The sequence below is a fragment of the Pecten maximus genome, chromosome 18 (genome assembly GCF_902652985.1).
Source record: "Pecten maximus chromosome 18, xPecMax1.1, whole genome shotgun sequence".
Taxonomy (NCBI): domain Eukaryota; kingdom Metazoa; phylum Mollusca; class Bivalvia; order Pectinida; family Pectinidae; genus Pecten; species Pecten maximus.
In genome coordinates, this window is record NC_047032.1 from 27,995,240 (window position 1) to 28,016,027 (window position 20,788).

Here is a 20,788-nt window from a genome sequence, read left to right on the forward strand (position 1 = left end):
CATATTGTATTGTTTTTCAACATAATCCCCTTCAGTATTTATACACTTTTGCCAGCGGTGTTTAAGGGCCTACACGTCACTTTTGTATAACGTCTTTTCTTGGCTGTTCAGAAAGTCATCCACTGTATGGCATGTATGACGTCATCATTAGACTGACAGTTGGTGCCTGAAATAGCTGTTTTTAGTTTTGGAAACAGGGCGGACTCTCAATCAATTTAAAGCCACAATCGGGAATGGCAGCCATGACAATGGCAGACTTGTGAACAGGGACATTGTCCTGATGGAATAACACACCTTTAGTGTTTGTCCGTTTTTGAGACAATACATCTGCAGAATACAATCTACATCCAAGAAAACCGAGGCCATAACCTTCCCAGCTGATGAAATAGCATTTGCCTTCTTTGGCGGGGGAGAGCCAGGGTGCTTTGTTTCGATTGTTGTTTGGCCTCTAGGGTAAAATGATGGACCCATGTTTCCTTAATAGTGACAAATCTCTGAAGAAAGTTGACAGGATCTTCCTCAAAAGGTTAAGATTAGCACGCGATAATGTGCGCCTGGTGTGTTTCTGATCAACTGTCAGAAGCCATGGTACCCATCGGGCCGAAAGCTTTCTCATTGCAAAATCCTCGGTAGGAATAGAATGTTTTCTTTCCTATGAAATGCCAACTCTACTGGCTATATATCTTTCTGTGACTCGTCTGTCAGTCATAACAATATCATGAACTTTATCTACCATTTCTGGAGTTGCAACATTGACAGTCCTGTCCGGACAGCGGTCATCCTCAAGGCGCTGTCCGCCGCTCTTGAATTCATACACCCACCTTTTCACAGTAGCATTTGAAGGGGCATCTTTCCCTAGTGTTGCTACATGTACAGTGTGATTATGTATATCCCTAGGTGTTAAACATTTTATGCAAATATTGGATCGCTGATCTTTCACCGATTTTTTTCCATTTTGCAAAAGACGTTTGTCTTGTTTACTTAAGAGTTCTACCTCGTCGATATAAACTTCCCAAGTGAGACCAGTACACGGCCCTATATAGAGAATAGTATGGCTTTATACAGAGAATAGTAGGACTTTAAAAGAACACCCTGGAGTACCTCCTTCAATACGAGGCTCACAACATATCAATCAGCCTTCACGACCCAAAGAAACAATTCAGAAAAAACGGCTGAATATACGTCATTTATTATCTCAGATGTGCAAGCGTCAGAAACCATTTTTACTGTAACAAGTGAATAGTCGTTTTACCCGATGGTGAACATTGAAGTCGTTAGACTAAGTAAATGCAGTACATATATGTATAGTTAAATTGACTACCGTTATTGTTTTGATTCACCAATGAAATGTCAAATTATATCATTTTTTTAAATGTCTTTTGTTATTTCCAATATGAATTCGGCTAGTTTAAAAGTGCTAGATTATTTGTGTTAGATAAAACCTTGTGGAACACAAACTCAAACCATCGTCTTATCAGTTTCGTGATAGACATCAAACATGAAAGTCCTGATAGCTGTCGTTTGCCTACTGGCACGTAAGTCATTTATATAGTCCGTCAAAATGGAATCATGAAATTATTAAATTAGCCAAATGATTTTCATATTTATCTCTGTAAAATGAATTGCTATAATTAATAATCGGATTAGATGAACACTTCGTTTTTAAAATGAAGCAATTCCAATGTCCTTTTATATCACTGCTATATAATTATTTCTTTTGAACTCTATACGTTAAGAGATGAAACACGTGATATCTTTGATTGATTCGCTACTTAATGAAGTAATTTCATGATATAATGATGTTTATTAATCAAGTTGTATAGCAATAATTGGGATAACGCATTGCCTGTTCATTACAATAATAGTAAATGTGCTTTATCAAGTATGGGGTAAGAATTACGATATTTTCCTTTCTTACTTATTAAGATATGGGATACAATTATGACATTGTATTGTTTATTAAGTACATGTAATAGGATTAGAGTTGTGAAATTGTTTTATTTGTTAAGTTATTGATTATAATTGTGATATTGTATTGTCTATTAAGTTTATGGTGTAAGACTTATAATACTGTGTTGTTTATTAAGAATATGAGGTAAGAGTTTCGATATAGCATATCTTATTAAATTGTAGGGTTAGAGTTTTGATATGGCATTGGTTATTTAGATATCGGTTCAGACTTGTGATATTTTATTATCTATTAGGTTATGGTGTAAGAATAGATAGAGGATATCTAACAGTGTCTTCAGTAATACCAAATATATTTCACGAGTGGGGCTAATATTTTGATATTTTTCACGAATGCGCAGCACGAGTGAAAAATATCAAAATATTAGCCCCACTCGTGAAATATATTTGGTATTACTGAAGACACTGTTAGATATTCTGTTTATTACATTTTTTATCAACGAAAAACCTACCCCGTATGCTAACTAGGCCTACAGCGAAAGTTTGCATACAAAAAAAGTAGTTATCCCTGTCCAGGTGCTGACATATATGTCGGGCTTTCTGATTGGTCAATTATTTTTGTATTTTCTAATCATTAATTTGATTGGTCAAATAAGCAAAAGTGATATTTTTCACTAGTGAAAAATATGATCACTTTTATAGAATGAATAATTTTTGATATTTCACTGGTAAAAATGTAATAATGATATTTATTATTCATTAAGGTATGGGGTAAAAGATATGATTTTGTTTTATCTATTAAGTTATTGGGTACGAATTATGATATTGTCTTGTTTTTTAGAATGTGAAAGAATGTAATAATTATGGTATTGTAATATTGACAAATCTTATGATGTAGAATTGTGTTATTTTATTGTTTAAGTTATCAGGGTAAAACTAGTGATGATTGTATGGTTTATTAAGTTATAGTGTAAAAGTTGTATTAATAGTTTGGTTATTCATTAATCAAATCATATATGCTACTATTACATTTGCCTTTGTTGGAAAAAAACATTACAAATAGAATACAGTATATTTTTTAAGAAATGTTTTCCAGAAGTCTTGCATTTATTAACACTTCGTGTTTAGGTAATATGGAATTTAACCGTGACATACTTTTGTAGGAGACAGCAAAGTCAACGATAATGTCCTTATCTGTTTGCCCCCATCAAAGGACAGCCATGCATGTATATCAAGTATCAGGCAAACATACGAAACATATAAGTTTTATGAAGGCCTTCTCTCAGTTTTTAGTATAAAATATTTCAGTTTAATTACAATGTGTGACTTGCAGGAATGCATTGGTTGTAGATAGCTGAGTACTGAAATGGTCAATACCGAACTTAAACACTCTCGTACTAAATATTTACTTTCTTCTGACAGAAACTAATCATTCTATTCTATTGTCATGCAACTAACGAGAAAGTGATTTACACCAGCCTTCCCCCTAATAACAAAGTCAGCATTTTCTGAAACTTACAGTGTTATTAAAACAACAGCTGTCAGAATGCTTTAGAGATGTCCTGTCTGGTGAAAATATCCTCCGGTCGGTCGTGGAATCCAAGGAAGAGCAGGCATTTGAGTTTGTGTCTTGCTTGGAAGGCAGTGCGTGTGTTTCTGCGTAAATGAAGTCTCTATGGTCGTTGAGACGTAAGTTAGTGATAGGCGAAATCAGATTGATTGAAACTAGTGACTAATTTACTAAGTAGCCAGACCATTTTTATTTCACACGTACATGCAGTGCTGTACAAGAAACACTTGACCTTGACAGACATTTGAAAAGCACGTACCTGTGCGTCGTGCATATTATCTGTACTCTCTGCTACATCTATAATCCGAATTCGTGTTTCAAAACAAATAAAATAATTAGAACTGAAAAAAAAAAATTAAATCCTGAAGTCTATCAATATTCCATACGTGCATACGTAGTAGCGGCGGCCAGCAGAGCGAGGTTTGAATTGTGTACTTACTCGCGCCTAATGAAACTTCCTGCCAAAGGAGGTAACATTCAAGGTTAAATCACTGAAGCGAATTATTCGCTATTCGGAAGATGTAGTATTACAGGTAAGCATATTATAGAGAAACAGGTGTAATGTGACTGTGTAATGTCGATTCTGTGAGTTTGACAATGATATTTTTTGGTGATAGAAGTAATTGGAATAGTAATATGTAGTGTCCATGTTCAACACACAAGAATTGACCAGGCAAAGTGTATCAAGATAGGGTATCGATTTTGCTATACACATGCGTTTCTAATTTTCAGCATGGGTCATTGTATTTACGTAAATTGTAATATTTTTTTTCATTTTGCTCAAATTGATAACTCCTGCAGTGTCCAAGATGTGAAAAATATAAAGAAATCGTGAAACTATATAATCGCATAGATTCTTTGCACGTCGCCTACCTCTTAAACTAACAAAATGACAACCGGCTTACAGCGCTCCTTATAAATCCACGGATGTCCACACTCGTTACTAAACAAGAGATAAACTAAAATGTCTACTCGTCCTTAGATACAAAGACCGGAAGGTGTCGTTATAATTGGGAATAATCTCAGTATGAAATCCTTTTAACTTGTTCTGAAAATATTTCTGATTTTGTTACATATTCCGCTCTTAACGATTATCAAAGCTTCCTTGTACAACAAATCATTTATAAGCAAAATGTGCAGCTTCATTCTATACTTGTGTAATCAACACATCTCTAACCATCTGTTTACTTATGTAGATCATTGCTATTTTTCTCTTTTTGTGCACCCTTTCCCTCCTGTCCTATATATATATTTTTGTTAACACACGACCTTTCAAACCGTATGTACCACTGCCATATATACATTGTACTAAAAATTCAATTAAAGTGGTTTTAATTTGCTATGCATTGTCACTGTATACCCTTATCAAACAATATAATTTGCAACAATTTATGTAGTTCTTTTGTATAAAAGGTTTAAAAGGTGATAGCCTCACGGTGGAATATGCTTCTTACAAAGACGATGTGTTTATAGAGAGAAAGCGTCTTCTGCTTCATTGATCACACGCCATACAGAACTAGGTCATTGACCACACGCCATACAGAACTATGTCATTGACCACACGCCATACATAACTAGGTCATTGACCACACGCCATACATAACTAGGTCATTGATCACACGCCATACAGAACTAGGTCATTGACCACACGCCATACAGAACTAGGTCATTGACCACACGCCATACAGAACTAGGTCATTGACCACACGCCATACAGAACTAGGTCATTGACCACACGCCATACAGAACTAGGTCATTGACCACACGCCATACAGAACTAGGTCACGACGACACCCGCCATACAGAACTAGGTCATTGACCACACGCCAAACAGAACTAGGTCATTGACCACACGCCATACAGAACTAGGTCATTGACCACACGCCATACAGAACTAGGTCATTGACCACACGCCATACAGAACTAGGTCATTGACCACACGCCAAACAGAACTAGGTCATTGACCACACGCCATACAGAACTAGGTCATTGACCACACGCCATACAGAACTAGGTCATTGACCACACGCCATACAGAACTAGGTCATTGACCACACGCCATACAGAACTAGGTCATTGACCACACGCCATACAGAACTAGGTCATTGACCACACGCCATACAGAACTAGGTCATTGATCACACGCCAAACAGAACTAGGTCATTGACCACACGATATACAGAACTAGGTCATTGACCACACGCCATACAGAACTAGGTCATTGACCACACGCCATACAGAACTAAGTCATTGACCATACGATATACAGAACTAGGTCATTGACCACACGCCATACAGAACTAAGTCATTGACCACACGCCATACAGAACTAAGTCATTGACCACACCATACAGAATAAGATCACGACGACACCCGCCATACAGATCTAGGTCAAATCCAGGTTAAGTTACAATGAGAGTTAGGGTAATGGCAACGAAAATAGCAGGCATACCAAGAAGCATAAAACACGTCTGACTAGGAAATCTGATATTTCCAAATGAGATCGTGAGGCCTAACATAAAATATTATCTGGGTCTTCATCAGCCTTGTGTTGTTGAAATAGCCGTCATAATGGAGATGCGGATGTCATCAATTTATTGTTTTGGTTAAGGTTTGTCCTAGCTATTATAAGACTGGCCATACTTTAATATATTATTGTTTTACTGACTTTAGTATACAGAAGTAACTCTGACACAATTCACTAGAAATGCAATCTGGTGACCAGCACACCACAGCTATTATCCATTTGAAAGGGACAGTGTTATGATCACATTCATTAATCACGTTTGTTTGTACGGATGGAAGCACAGTGGGGGTCTTGGTGTGGGAGGTCACAGGGGAGTTCTCCAGTGAAAAACCACGTGGTCGGGCAGGTGACTCCTATACCTTCTCACGTCAGAGAATCGAACCCCGGCCGCCTAGGTTGGAGACGAGTACGTTACCACTGCGCTACCCGACCAACCACTACCCCCTTGTATACAGTGTACTACAGAAGTATACTTTATTTTACAGTGGTATACGCTGAGGATTGTATAGATTCAGCCGAGTGCCATAAGACCCATTGTGATCCAGACGCATCTGTCGCTTGTGAAAACCAGAAATGTACATGTAATGATAACCATTCTACCGTGATCGCAGGCCACCATTCCGATCTCATTGACGGTTTGACGGGTAAATATAGCCATGTTTTCTAAGATACATTATATCTGGTCGCGTGTTATCTGATGTAAAATTCAAAATAATTACCCATTTATTTATCTCATTTAAACAGCTTGTTTCAAAATAATTAGCTGTATTCTTACAGAACGGTGTAAGCTTTACAAACGATGATTATTATATGGTTTATTCCCGCCTTTATGATACCATTTATTTAATGTTGCTAGTAGGCCTACAAGCAATTTCATTGGCATAACATGACGTCATCTTTTTGATGATACGGCGGCGTAATAATTTCTTAGGGAAAAGAGTCCACAACTAGATCCACTACTAGATCCACTACTAGATCCACTACTAGATCCACTAAGTGTATTTCCACAGGAATTGTTTATAATAGAAAGTGTAATCTCATCAAAAACCGCAGTTTATTGAGAGTTCACTTTTTAATCTCAATTACAGGAAAAAAATTATTCAGGTTTATCCTTAAAACATCGATTAAACTTTACAACAGAAAATACAGGGGCCGCGGTGGCCGAGTGGTTAAAAGTGTCCCGACACTTTATCACTAGCCCTCCACCTCTGGGTTGCGAGTTCGAAACCTACGTGGGGCAGTTGCCAGGTACTGACCGTAGGCCGGTGGTTTTTCTCCGGGTACTCCGGCTTTCCTCCACCTCCTAAACCTGGCACGTCCTTAAATGACCTTGGCTGTTCAAAGGACGTTAAACAAAATAAACCAAACCAACAGAAAATACATAGTTTAAAAGTTATGTAACATCCATTTAACAGTTATGACAAAATATGTATTTAATCGTTATATGGTATAACTGATGGCAATAGGATAGGACCGAAGTGAAAAAAAAACATAGATATTATATTTTCAAATATTTTACAAATGTTTTAAATCACAAACATCCAGAACTTCCTTAATTTGTAGTATCCAGATTAAGATTTGAGTTTAAACTTGATTAAATGTGTATTGAAATGTACATATAATGTCTAACGTTTTAGTAATCATGAAAACCAACAGCTTGTTTTAGTGTGACTGACTGTGCCGGTCCTTGTATGCCTGTTGTACCTCCTACCACCACGGCACCTCATCATCACCATGGCCATCCCGACCCCCACCATGAAGAACTGGAGCCACATCATTACGGAACCAGTAGAGGGGCACCACCATGGTCATCACGAGGAACACACTCCACCACCTCCCATGAAGCAAATGCATTGTGTAGACGGGATGTGCAGGTGTCTTACAGTCTAATTTGTCAGTAGCCCCAACTATTAATAAATATGAATGTCTATATACGTGTTGTGTTTTATAAGAAAACCAATTCTGCTTAAAAAAACTTATTTTCATCAATGGCTTTATCAGTGTACGGTGTACTAATGCATAAAGTTGATAGTTAGATCACCGATCTATCAATCCATGTAGACGGCTAAGCTATGATGTCATTAGGTCTGATCTACACACCTGTATATCGAAGTCCAATCTATAATGTCGGTTGTCCGACCTATAAATCTGTATATAGAAGTCTAAGTTATAATGTCGTTTGTCTGACCTATACATCTGTATAGAAGACTAAGTTATAATGTCGGTTGTCTGACCTATAAATCTGTATATAGAAGACTAAGCTATAATGTCGGTTGTCTGACCTATAAATATGTATAGAAGACTAAGTTATAATGTCGGTTGTCTGACCTATAAATCTGTATATAGAAGTCTAAGCTATAATGTCGGTTGTCTGACCTATACATCTGTATAGAAGACTAAGTTATAATGTCGGTTGTCTGACCTATACATCTGTATAGAAGACTAAGCTATAATGTCGGTTGTCTGACCTATACATCTGTATAGAAGACTAAGCTATAATGTCGGTTGTCTGACCTATAAATCTGTATAGAAGACTAAGCTATAATGTCGGTTGTCTGACCTATACATCTGTATAGAAGACTAAGTTATAATGTCGTTTGTCTGACCTATACATCTGTATAGAAGACTAAGCTATAATGTCGGTTGTCTGACCTATAAATATGTATAGAAGACTAAGTTATAATGTCGGTTGTCTGACCTATAAATCTGTATAGAAGACTAAGTTATAATGTCGGTTGTCTGACCTATACATCAGTATAGAAGACTAAGCTATAATGTCGGTTGTCTGACCTATACATCTGTATAGAAGACTAAGCTATAATGTCGGTTGTCTGACCTATAAATCTGTATATAGAAGTCTAAGTTATAATGTCGTTTGTCTGACCTATAAATCTGTATATAGAAGACTAAGCTATAATGTCGGTTGTCTGACCTATAAATCTATATAGAAGATTAAGCTATAATGTCGGCTGTCTGACCTATAAATCTGTATAGAAGACTAAGCTATAATGTCGGTTGTCTGACATATACATCTGTATAGAAGACTAAGCTATAATGTCGGTTGTCTGACCTATAAAACTGTATAGAAGACTAAGTTATAATGTCGGTTGTCTGACATATACATCTGTATAGAAGACTAAGCTATAATGTCGGTTGTCTGACCTATAAAACTGTATAGAAGACTAAGCTATAATGTCGGTTGTCTGACATATACATCTGTATAGAAGACTAAGTTATAATGTCGGTTGTCTGACCTATACATCTGTATAGAAGACTAAGCTATAATGTCCTTTGTCTGACCTATACATCTGTATAGAAGACTAAGCTATAATGTCGGTTGTCTGACCTATACATCTGTATAGAAGACTAAGCTATAATGTCGGTTGTCTGACCTATATATCTGTATAGAAGACTAAGCTATAATGTCGGTTGTCTGACCTATAAAACTCTCTATAGAAGACTAAGCTATAATGTCGGTTGTCTGACCTATACATCTGTATAGAATTCAAAGCTATAATGTCGGTTGTCTGACCTATACATCAGTATAGAAGACTAAGCTATAATGTCGGTTGTCTGACCTATACATCTGTATATAGAAGTCTAAGCTATAATGTCGGTTGTCTGACCTATACATCTGTATATAGAAGACTAAGTTATAATGACGGTTGTCTGACCTATACATCTGTATAGAATTCAAAGCTATAATGTCGGTTGTCTGACCTATACATCAGTATAGAAGACTAAGCTATAATGTCGGTTGTCTGACCTATACATCTGTATAGAAGACTAAGTTATAATGTCGGTTGTCTGACCTATAAAACTCTCTATAGAAGACTAAGTTATGATGTCGGTTGTCTGACCTATAAATCTGTATAGAAGTCTAAGCTATAATGTCGGTTGTCTGACCTATACATCTGTATAGAAGACTAAGCTATAATGTCGGTTGTCTGACCTATATATCTGTATATAGAAGTATAAGCTATAATGTCGGTTGTCTGACCTATAAATCTGTATTGAAGACTAAGCTATACTGTCGGTTGTCTGACCTATAAAACTCTCTATAGAAGACTAAGCTATAATGTCGGTTGTCTGACCTATAAAACTCTCTATAGAAGACTAAGTTATAATGTCGGTTGTCTGACCTATAAATCTGTATAGAAGTCTAAGCTATAATGTCGGTTGTCTGACCTATAAATCTGTATAGAAGACTAAGTTATAATGTCGGTTGTCTGACCTATACATCTGTATAGAAGACTAAGTTATAATGTCGGTTGTCTGACCTATACATCTGTATAGAAGACTAAGCTATAATGTCGGTTGTCTTACCTATAAATCTGTATATAGAAGTATAAGCTATAATGTCGGTTGTCTGACCTATAAATCTGTATAGAAGACTAAGCTATAATGTCGGTTGTCTGACCTATAAATATGTATAGAAGACTAAGTTATAATGTCGGTTGTCTGACCTATACATCTGTATATAGAAGTCTAAGTTATAATGTCGGTTGTCTGACCTATAAATATGTATAGAAGACTAAGTTATAATGTCGGTTGTCTGACCTATAAATCTGTATAGAAGTCTAAGTTATAATGTCGGTTGTCTGACCTATACATCTGTATAGAAGACTAAGCTATAATGTCGGTTGTCTGACCTATACATCTGTATAGAAGACTAAGCTATAATGTCGGTTGTCAGACCTATACATCTGTATAGAAGTCTAAGTTATAATGTCGGTTGTCTGACCTATAAATTTGTATAGAAGACTAAGTTATAATGTCGGTTGTCTGACCTATAAATATGTATAGAAGACTAAGCTATAATGTCGGTTGTCTGACCTATACATCTGTATAGAAGTCTAAGTTATAATGTCGGTTGTCTGACCTATACATCTGTATATAGAAGTCTAAGCTATAATGTCGGTTGTCTAACCTATAAATCTGTATAGAATTCAAAGCTATAATGTCGGTTGTCTGACCTATACATCTGTATAGAAGACTAAGTTATAATGTCGGTTGTCTGACCTATAAATCTGTATAGAAGACTAAGTTATAATGTCGGTTGTCTGACCTATAAATCTGTATAGAAGACTAAGTTATAATGTCGGTTGTCTGACCTATAAATCTGTATAGAAGACTAAGTTATAATGTCGGTTGTCTGACCTATACATCTGTATAGAAGACTAAGTTATAATGTCGGTTGTCTGACCTATAAATCTGTATAGAAGACTAAGTTATAATGTCGGTTGTCTGACCTATAAATCTGTATAGAAGACTAAGTTATAATGTCGGTTGTCTGACCTATACATCTCTATAGAAGACTAAGCTATAATGTCGGTTGTCTGACCTATACATCTGTATAGAAGACTAAGTTATAATGTCGGTTGTCTGACCTATAAATCTGTATAGAAGTCTAAGCTATAATGTCGGTTGTCTGACCTATACATCTGTATAGAAGACTAAGCTATAATGTCGGTTGTCTGACCTATAAATCTGTATAGAAGACTAAGCTATAATGTCGGTTGTCTGACCTATAAAACTCTCTATAGAAGACTAAGTTATAATGTCGGTTGTCTGACCTATAAATCTGTATAGAAGTCTAAGCTATAATGTCGGTTGTCTGACCTATTAATCTGTATAGAAGACTAAGTTATAATGTCGGTTGTCTGACCTATACATCTCTATAGAAGACTAAGCTATAATGTCGGTTGTCTGACCTATACATCTGTATAGAAGACTAAGTTATAATGTCGGTTGTCTGACCTATACATCTGTATAGAAGACTAAGCTATAATGTCGGTTGTCTGACCTATAAATCTGTATATAGAGGTATAAGCTATAATGTCGGTTGTCTGACCTATAAATCTGTATAGAAGACTAAGCTATAATGTCGGTTGTCTGACCTATAAATCTGTATAGAAGACTAAGTTATAATGTCGGTTGTCTGACCTATACATCTGTATATAGAAGTCTAAGCTATAATGTCGGTTGTCTGACCTATACATCTGTATAGAAGACTAAGCTATAATGTCGGTTGTCTGACCTATAAAACTGTATAGAAGACTAAGTTATAATGTCGGTTGTCTGACCTATACATCTGTTTATAGAAGTCTAAGCTATAATGTCGGTTATCTGACCTATACATCTGTATAGAAGACTAAGCTATAATGTCGGTTGTCTGACCTATACATCTGTATAGAAGACTAAGCTATAATGTCGGTTGTCTGACCTATACATCTGTATAGAAGACTAAGCTATAATGTCGGTTGTCTGACCTATAAATCTGTATAGAAGACTAAGCTATAATGTCGGTTGTCTGACCTATAAAACTGTATAGAAGACTAAGTTATAATGTCGGTTGTCTGACCTATACATCTGTATATAGAAGTCTAAGCTATAATGTCGGTTGTCTGACCTATAAATCTGTATAGAAGTCTAAGCTATAATGTCGGTTGTCTGACCTATACATCTGTATAGAAGACTAAGCTATAATGTCGGTTGTCTGACCTATAAATCTGTATAGAAGACTAAGCTATAATGTCGGTTGTCTGACCTATAAAACTCTCTATAGAAGACTAAGTTATAATGTCGGTTGTCTGACCTATAAATCTGTATAGAAGTCTAAGCTATAATGTCGGTTGTCTGACCTATAAATCTGTATAGAAGACTAAGTTATAATGTCGGTTGTCTGACCTATACATCTCTATAGAAGACTAAGCTATAATGTCGGTTGTCTGACCTATACATCTGTATAGAAGACTAAGTTATAATGTCGGTTGTCTGACCTATACATCTGTATAGAAGACTAAGCTATAATGTCGGTTGTCTGACCTATAAATCTGTATATAGAGGTATAAGCTATAATGTCGGTTGTCTGACCTATAAATCTGTATAGAAGACTAAGCTATAATGTCGGTTGTCTGACCTATAAATCTGTATAGAAGACTAAGTTATAATGTCGGTTGTCTGACCTATACATCTGTATATAGAAGTCTAAGCTATAATGTCGGTTGTCTGACCTATACATCTGTATAGAAGACTAAGCTATAATGTCGGTTGTCTGACCTATAAAACTGTATAGAAGACTAAGTTATAATGTCGGTTGTCTGACCTATACATCTGTTTATAGAAGTCTAAGCTATAATGTCGGTTATCTGACCTATACATCTGTATAGAAGACTAAGCTATAATGTCGGTTGTCTGACCTATACATCTGTATAGAAGACTAAGCTATAATGTCGGTTGTCTGACCTATACATCTGTATAGAAGACTAAGCTATAATGTCGGTTGTCTGACCTATAAATCTGTATAGAAGACTAAGCTATAATGTCGGTTGTCTGACCTATAAAACTGTATAGAAGACTAAGTTATAATGTCGGTTGTCTGACCTATACATCTGTATATAGAAGTCTAAGCTATAATGTCGGTTGTCTGACCTATACATCTGTATATAGAAGTATAAGTTATAATGTCGGTTGTCTGACCTATACATCTGTATATAGAAGACTAAGCTATAATGTCGGTTGTCTGACCTATACATCTGTATATAGAAGTCTAAGCTATAATGTCGGTTGTCTAACCTATACATCTGTATAGAAGACTAAGTTATAATGTGGGTTGTCTGACCTATACACCTGTATATAGAAGACTAAGTTATAATGTCGGTTGTCTGACCTATAAATCTGTATAGAAGACTAAGCTATAATGTCGGTTGTCTGACCTATAAATCTGTATAGAAGACTAAGTTATATTATTATACCTCAGACTTGTATCACAGCTTCTGATTAGTGAAAACCATGTCACGTGATTAAAAACATTCGTTATGTCACCCTCTCGTGAGCCCTCCAAAATCGTTATGTCACCCTCTCGTGAGCCCCAACTCGGAACTCTCTTCCGTAACGTCTTCAAAAGTAGTCGAATCAGAGAAGTTCCGAGTATTCTGCTTGACAACAACAATGGCTGCCGGCGGACGCTATCGTCTGCCAACAGAGGAGGAATTGGCGAAATTATTGCAAGAAAAGGATTCTAAAAACACCAAAAGGGTCATCAATGTGGCCGTGGATTCCTTTAGACATTTCCTATCTGCAACAGGTAGGCCTAGACCAAAGGATTGTGAAAACTTCGACGTCCATACATTGAAAGTTCAACTGGGAGAATTTTATGCCGGGTCCAGAAAGACGATGGGGTACCTCTTAAAAACTGTTGATAGTAATAAATAAACTTATTGATACCAAAATTAATTCACTTATGTTTTTTTCGGTATAATAAAACAATTACTGCCCTTGTTCCGAGTTGACATGAATATTTGCCCATCCTTGAGGTGTCCTGTCACCCTCGGGCTACGCCCTCGGGTGACATGACACCTCTCGGGTGGTCAAATATTCATGTCAACCCGGAACAAGGGCAATAATTGTATAATGTCGCTTGTCTGACCTATACATCTGTATAGAAGACTAAGCTATAATGTCGGTTGTCTGACCTATACATCTGTATAGAAGACTAAGCTATAATGTCGGTTGTCTGACCTATACATCTGTATAGAAGACTAAGTTATAATGTCGGTTGTCTGACCTATAAATCTGTATAGAATTCAAAGCTATAATGTCGGTTGTCTGACCTATAAATCTGTATAGAAGACTAAGTTATAATGTCGGTTGTCTGACCTATAAATCTGTATAGAAGACTAAGTTATAATGTCGGTTGTCTGACCTATAAATCTGTATAGAAGACTAAGTTATAATGTCGCTTGTCTGACCTATACATCTGTATAGAAGACTAAGCTATAATGTCGGTTGTCTGACCTATACATCTGTATAGAAGACTAAGCTATAATGTCGGTTGTCTGACCTAGGTATCTATATATAGAAGTCTAAGCTGTAGTGTCGGTTTCTCATCTATAAAGCTGTATAGAAGTCTAATAAATAATGTCGTTGGATTTCTACCTAACTGTACTGCGCTCTTTTCATGTTCTATGTTTCCTTATTTCTATTTAGCTTCAATTAGCAATATTTTGCAGTTTCTGCTTTCGGAAAACTGTCCGTTTATGTTATTGAACAAATAAAGTAGTATTTTGGGCACTAGGTTTCGATTATGGTTGACAAAATGTAGGTAGTTATCATTTGAAACGTAACTTTACCTCCAAATTTATCAAACAAAGGTAATATATGAGTAAAATATGAATTGACATAAAGATCATAATAAAGTTAAGCGTCGTCTACTACATAAACGACCCTCGTCATGGAAATGTAGGTCAGATCAAGGTAATATCATGTTCTCCAACTGAGAACCGCGTTGTTGAAACGTGCTTCCTAGGTTTGGTTTGGTTTGTTTTTGTTTAACGTCCTATTAACAGCCAGGGTCATTTAAGAACGTGCCAGGTTTTGGAGGTGGAGGAAAGCCGGAGTACCCGAAGAAAATCATCGGCCTGCGGCCAGTACAAGGCAATTGCCCCACGTGGGTTTCGCACTCGCAACCCAAGGGTGGAGGACTAGTGATAAAGTGTCGGGACATCTTAATCACTCGGCTACCGTGGCCTCCTGGAATATCAACGAACATTGAACTTATATCAGTACATAAGTGTAATATGTTTTCCGTTATTTGAACCGTGTTATAACACCATGATGTTATTGTTTGCCCAATTAAGCGCCAGATCGACTGATAAGCTTACATGTTCTGTAACAGGCCCTTCCATAGCAAGAATGTAGCTATTCTTGTATAGGTAGATAGATTGCGTCAGTAATTGTCCTCACTAATAACAGTATAAACTGTCTCCATACACATCGAATTGTATGTAAGACGATTAGTCTATATATCCTACGATTAGTTCATACCATATAGAAGATACCGACATACGGCATAAGTCTTACATCCAAGTGATATGGTGAGGGCATATATGAGTAAAATGTAAACAGACAAATCGGAAATATAAAGCAACATTCCACCAAATGTAAACCGTTCCTACCAACTTCATTCAGGTCAATTCTAGATATATATTAACGATCTCATAATTTCTGATTACTGATTTTTTATCGATTTATATTAACGAGCACCGAGTACGTCAAATATCTTTATCGCATAAGAAAATAAATACGATTGTTGCATGTATTAATCTCATTTGGCATAAATTACAGAACATGGAGGTGACGTTGATAGGACGAAAACTACATTAATAAAATTACGGAGGGAATTTGACAAACCTAAGGATCGTGATTCTTTTTTGACATAAATAGAATAATAGGATTTGTAGTAATGTGTATATATGTTGCGGAACTGGACCGGATCGATCATCGGCGACCAGGTAGCTCAATTGGCAGAGCATTCGGATAGTATTCAAAGGTGAAGGGTTCGTCACTGTATATCTACTTCATAGAAAACCTTGGATAGAAATAATTTAGCATGTAAGCTCTGTGTGGTTCCTTTCAAATTCCTAAGCAAGGAAAATGTCTAAAGAATTATGTACATTTTGTTTGTGATTCCATGGAACAAAGTCTTAGATTGGAATAAAGCAATGAAATATCATAAATGATGTATAATTCCAATGGAATAAAGTCTCAGACGTGAATATAGCAATGTAAGTATCAGATATGATGTATAATTCCCATAGAACAAAGTCTAAGATGCGAAAATAGCAATGTAAGTATCATATATGATGTATCGGGCATTTTCAACAATTTATTTATTACCTTTCTGGTATATAAGGTATGGAGTTGCAAGAATGTTTGAATTCTCATCGAGTCCTAAATTTAAAAATACAAACATGTTTCTTAAGGAAAAGACACTTGCTTTGTTGAATAAATTTAACAAAGATATAATGTTCTAGAAACATTTACAAAAATTGTCCAAACAATGCCATGCCTTGTCTTCATCATGAGGGTCTCTCTTGTCAGGGGGTGGATGAGGTCCGTGGTGTTCATGGCCACACGACTCCTGTATATGTTCACAATCTAGCTTCATACCACAGGCTGTTGAAATATACAATAAACAACTTTTTGAACCTTATCTCCTTAATTCGGAGGCAAAAAAGGTACGTACTTAAAATCACCTAGATAACAGGTCATATTTTCAAACTCTGACCTTACTTCCCAAAGATTGGAAGTATTTAAAACCATACAAAAAGTACAATCTCCGTTATTGTTATTTGCCTGTGCGTACTTCAATGTCATCTTATTGACGGTTTGACATTTTTGGTTGAGGAACAATTTACAATATGAAATACCTTTTTATATCGCCTTCTTTGAAAACGACTACTTGAAGTTAATCAAATTCGTCAAAATTTTACTAAAGATTAATGAAAACAATGGACAGTTTAACGAGAAAAGTACAATGTTTGCATGTGTAATACTTTATGCAAGTTCAATCTAAAGAATGAGCAAAAGAAGTGAAAGTATGACCGAAATAATGCATTGAATAATCACTTTTATTAAATGCGTATCATAAAAACCATACAGAATATAGTGTCAATTTAAAGCGAAAGATACGAATTTGACCTCTATAACAGTGTATTTTTTTTGAAGCCGTGTGTTCGCACCTACCATTTCACTACCTTGATAGATAATATTTTATCGATAATATCAACTTTGAAAGGAAGATGAACAATTTCCATTCGAACATATAGTAAAACTATGTACTTACGAACTCGTGGGTCAATGGCACATGTGCATTCATCATGCTCACAGATCATCATGGTGTTGTTGCCAGAACACGCTGTTAACACGCATGTAGTGATAAGATTGTCATCTTTGTGGCAGTGCTCGCTCACTACGTACGCTGTTTAATAAAATAAATATTAGTTTGTACAGCGGTATAGCAGCATTTAAAAAACTTAATGGTAACGCCCACTTATACATAATTCACTGTCTGATACATAGTGGTTACACGACGAGTGGTTGAAGGATATAATATGTGTTTAACTCTAGTTCGTTATTTTAACGGTAACAATAGACACGAGTTTTAGCGAGAGTGAATAAATACGATACCCAACAATCATTAGACGTGTGACCTGTTTCTACTTCAATTTCGAGGAGGCAGCGACATGATTGTGACTTTGTTTGAACACACGTATTTGATGACAAATGCAAGTAAGGAGTATTGCTATTATCATATGTAAAAAAAAACCTAAATGATACCCCCCCCCCCCCCCCCCCCCCCCAAAAAAAAGCAAAAAAAAAAGATTTTAGCAAATGTATTACGTCAGAAACAGTTATATAACAAACAGTGGTAGTTAGATATGTCAGCAGATTTGTAGTACATGAACGAATCAATAGTGGGCTTTATGCACGTGCGTGTGTTGCAGAGCCATCTGCTTCCCGCCCAAACTCTCGACTAATCGCTGTCACTGTCGGAGGTCAAGGTCCTTTGTCTAGGACATTTCTGCCAGACCGGCCTGTTTTTTTAATGTTTATTGTTAATGTGCTGGAGTATATTGGACCTCTAAATGGTTACTGAGATGCATTCTCTACGACGGATATTGTTGAAGTCTATTGCTTTTCCCGAGAACAATCTGAAAGAAATCTCAACATTTCTCACATCACTAACAGTTTATGTGAGCTTTTATTTCTGAAGCAATTAGTCCATCAATATCAATATCATTGACATCGTACATATATTATATACCGGGAGATCGTATATATCGTTATGTTAATCCAACAGCCAGCAGCTTTACAATATGGTCCGATATTGGATAACACGGCTTGTTGTGGTAGAAACACAAATATAAGTATAGGACTAAGTGTAGCAGTCCTTTCTTATAACTCGAAATGAATAAACCATTCAAGAAAAAAAGCCAACCGTCTTGAAGCTACTTCTTACCAATTAGTTCTCTGAAAAAACAACATCATATCATTGCTCTGGTCAGGGCCATGTACGTTTAAATATGTCATTGGAATATAGCCTCATCAATTAAAATTATCTCTAAGTAAGTAAATATAGTATTATTTATTTGATAAAACATCACACAATTGCCGCAATAAGTTATGCACATCTAGTATTAAAGCGCAATTAAATTCCACCCGAAATTTAGGCGAGTAATAATATACTACTATGCTAAACGCCCTTGGATGGACTCCATGACTCTAACAGAGTTCATCGCGAATTTAAAGCCATTTTTGAGATCAACGTTCGCAAAATGATGCATTCGCAAATATCTGAAGATGTAAGTTCGTGAAATATAAACTTCACGAAATCTAAGTGATTAACGGAATTCCCTTCGTCCCTAGTATTTTGCCGAGATAATTATGTACCAAAATTATCAAGATAAGTCAAAACCCATATTTACCAACAAATGCTGCAAGGCAGGCGGTGACGATGCAGAACCTCATTGTAATGCGTGAAAAATTGTGTCTAAGCAATGACAGTAGATAACGTTTTTATACCGAGGTCTTATCTTACATAACTGATCTGTGCATGTGTTGCTTTTCTATTCATAGTAACATTTTTTTTCTAGCCTGAAGCTACATGAAATATTCCAAGCAAATACTTTCTTCAGTAACTGTGACCTTGAACTCCAGGCCTGTTAAGGCAAACAGGTACAAGTTGGAACTTTATAAAGACTTATTAGAGTAATCAGATCAGCAGAATTTGAAATATATTGTACTTCAACTTATTTTTAATTTATAGAAGTAGCGACAATGAGGTCTGATAAGAGTGCGAGTACAGGGCTGATCAGAAGTGGAACGAGAGGTCTAGAGAAATGAGAGGACAGGTCTGATGATAAGTGAGAGGACATATATGATGAAAAGTGTGAGGACATCTCTGATAAGATATCTGATAAAAAGTATTGTATTGTTTATTCACTTTCAGCCTTGCGGCCCATCGGTATTACAGCAAAAACAGAATAATGTCATGTGCATGTACAATAAGGATATCAAAAACATATACAAAATGTTAAGTATGATATGAAAAATAACCTACATTGTACAGGAATGAATTTGATAGAATGGCGGACAGCTGTGAAATATATATGAGATAATTGTATGAAGTCATATTCATAATTTGATAGAATGGAAGACGACAGGCATAACATATGAAGTAAAAAAAATGTGCCCGAAAATGTCATTTGCAGGAGGTAACCGGAAGAAAATATATGGTAATTAAACAATACATATTACATATTAAGCTTGAAACGTTGAACGTAATAATAAACTTGATCGTAAATATTTACCTAAATGACAAAGTTCCTTACTATTACGTACTGCTAGTAATTGTACAAGTTTAAACGACGACGGACGGTTCCAATAGTAAAATAAGAGAGGTCAGGTCTGGTGAAAAGGAAAAAAAGTTGGGTCAGATGGGAATGTGTACGGACAGGTCTGATGAGAGGACAAGTCAAATGAGAAGTGCCAGGACTGGCCTGGTGAGAAATATTAGGATATGTCTGATGAAAAGTGTTCAGAAGGTCTCGCCTTCAGGTCACAAATGATGGTCATGAACGTTGAGAAGAAACTTGGACTCCGTACTGACAGTTTGCCACAGTGGGATAAATCGGCAGAGAGTTAATAGTTACACCACTAAGAATCAAAAAGACTTTCCGTCAGTCGCAGCAAATATTACATCAGTCACCGCCAGAAAGGGAATTGTTCAGTTTAAACTGCATAGACAGTTAATTTGGACTTTGATATGAAGTGCTCTAAAAAGAAACTACAATTAAATTATATCAATTGGAAAAAAAAAAAAAAAAAAAAGTGTTCAGAAAGGTCTCAAGAGAAGTGTGTGGACAAGTCTAATGAGAAGTGAGATGACAGGTCTGATGAGAAATGAGATGACAGGTCTGATGAGAAATGAGATGACA

The 20,788-nt window shown here is 36.1% G+C and overlaps 2 protein-coding genes across 2 annotated transcripts; one reads left to right on the top strand and one right to left on the bottom strand.

Annotated features, from left to right (window-relative positions):
- Positions 1-1,467: 1,467 nt before the first annotated feature.
- Positions 1,468-7,935, top strand: LOC117316619. Its single transcript, XM_033871293.1, has 3 exons — positions 1,468-1,535; positions 6,491-6,649; positions 7,662-7,935. Exons 1-3 carry the CDS (start codon positions 1,499-1,501, stop codon positions 7,904-7,906), a joined length of 441 nt encoding a protein of 146 aa, XP_033727184.1. The 5' UTR covers positions 1,468-1,498; the 3' UTR covers positions 7,907-7,935.
- An 8,726-nt stretch (positions 7,936-16,661) lies between these two features.
- LOC117316620 (serine protease inhibitor Cvsi-2-like) lies at positions 16,662-19,337 on the bottom strand. The gene is made up of 3 exons (XM_033871295.1): positions 19,277-19,337; positions 17,635-17,769; positions 16,662-16,964 (listed from the first exon to the last, which is right to left on the bottom strand). Exons 1-3 carry the CDS (start codon positions 19,317-19,319, stop codon positions 16,819-16,821), a joined length of 324 nt encoding a protein of 107 aa, XP_033727186.1. The 5' UTR covers positions 19,320-19,337; the 3' UTR covers positions 16,662-16,818.
- Between the last annotated feature and the right edge of the window lie 1,451 nt (positions 19,338-20,788).

Bases quoted from the DNA above. Each gene is read 5' to 3' on its own strand.
- LOC117316619 (XM_033871293.1), top strand. From the start codon at position 1,499: ATGAAAGTCCTGATAGCTGTCGTTTGCCTACTGGCAC. The intron at 1,536-6,490 runs GTAAGTCATTTA...TTTATTTTACAG, and splicing joins TGTCGTTTGCCTACTGGCAC to TGGTATACGCTGAGGATTGT. The intron at 6,650-7,661 runs GTAAATATAGCC...GAAAACCAACAG, and splicing joins TCTCATTGACGGTTTGACGG to CTTGTTTTAGTGTGACTGAC.
- LOC117316620 (XM_033871295.1), bottom strand. From the start codon at position 19,319: ATGAGGTTCTGCATCGTCACCGCCTGCCTTGCAGCATTTGTTG. The intron at 17,770-19,276 runs GTAAATATGGGT...TTTATTAAACAG, and splicing joins CTGCCTTGCAGCATTTGTTG to CGTACGTAGTGAGCGAGCAC. The intron at 16,965-17,634 runs GTAAGTACATAG...ATATTTCAACAG, and splicing joins TGCCATTGACCCACGAGTTC to CCTGTGGTATGAAGCTAGAT.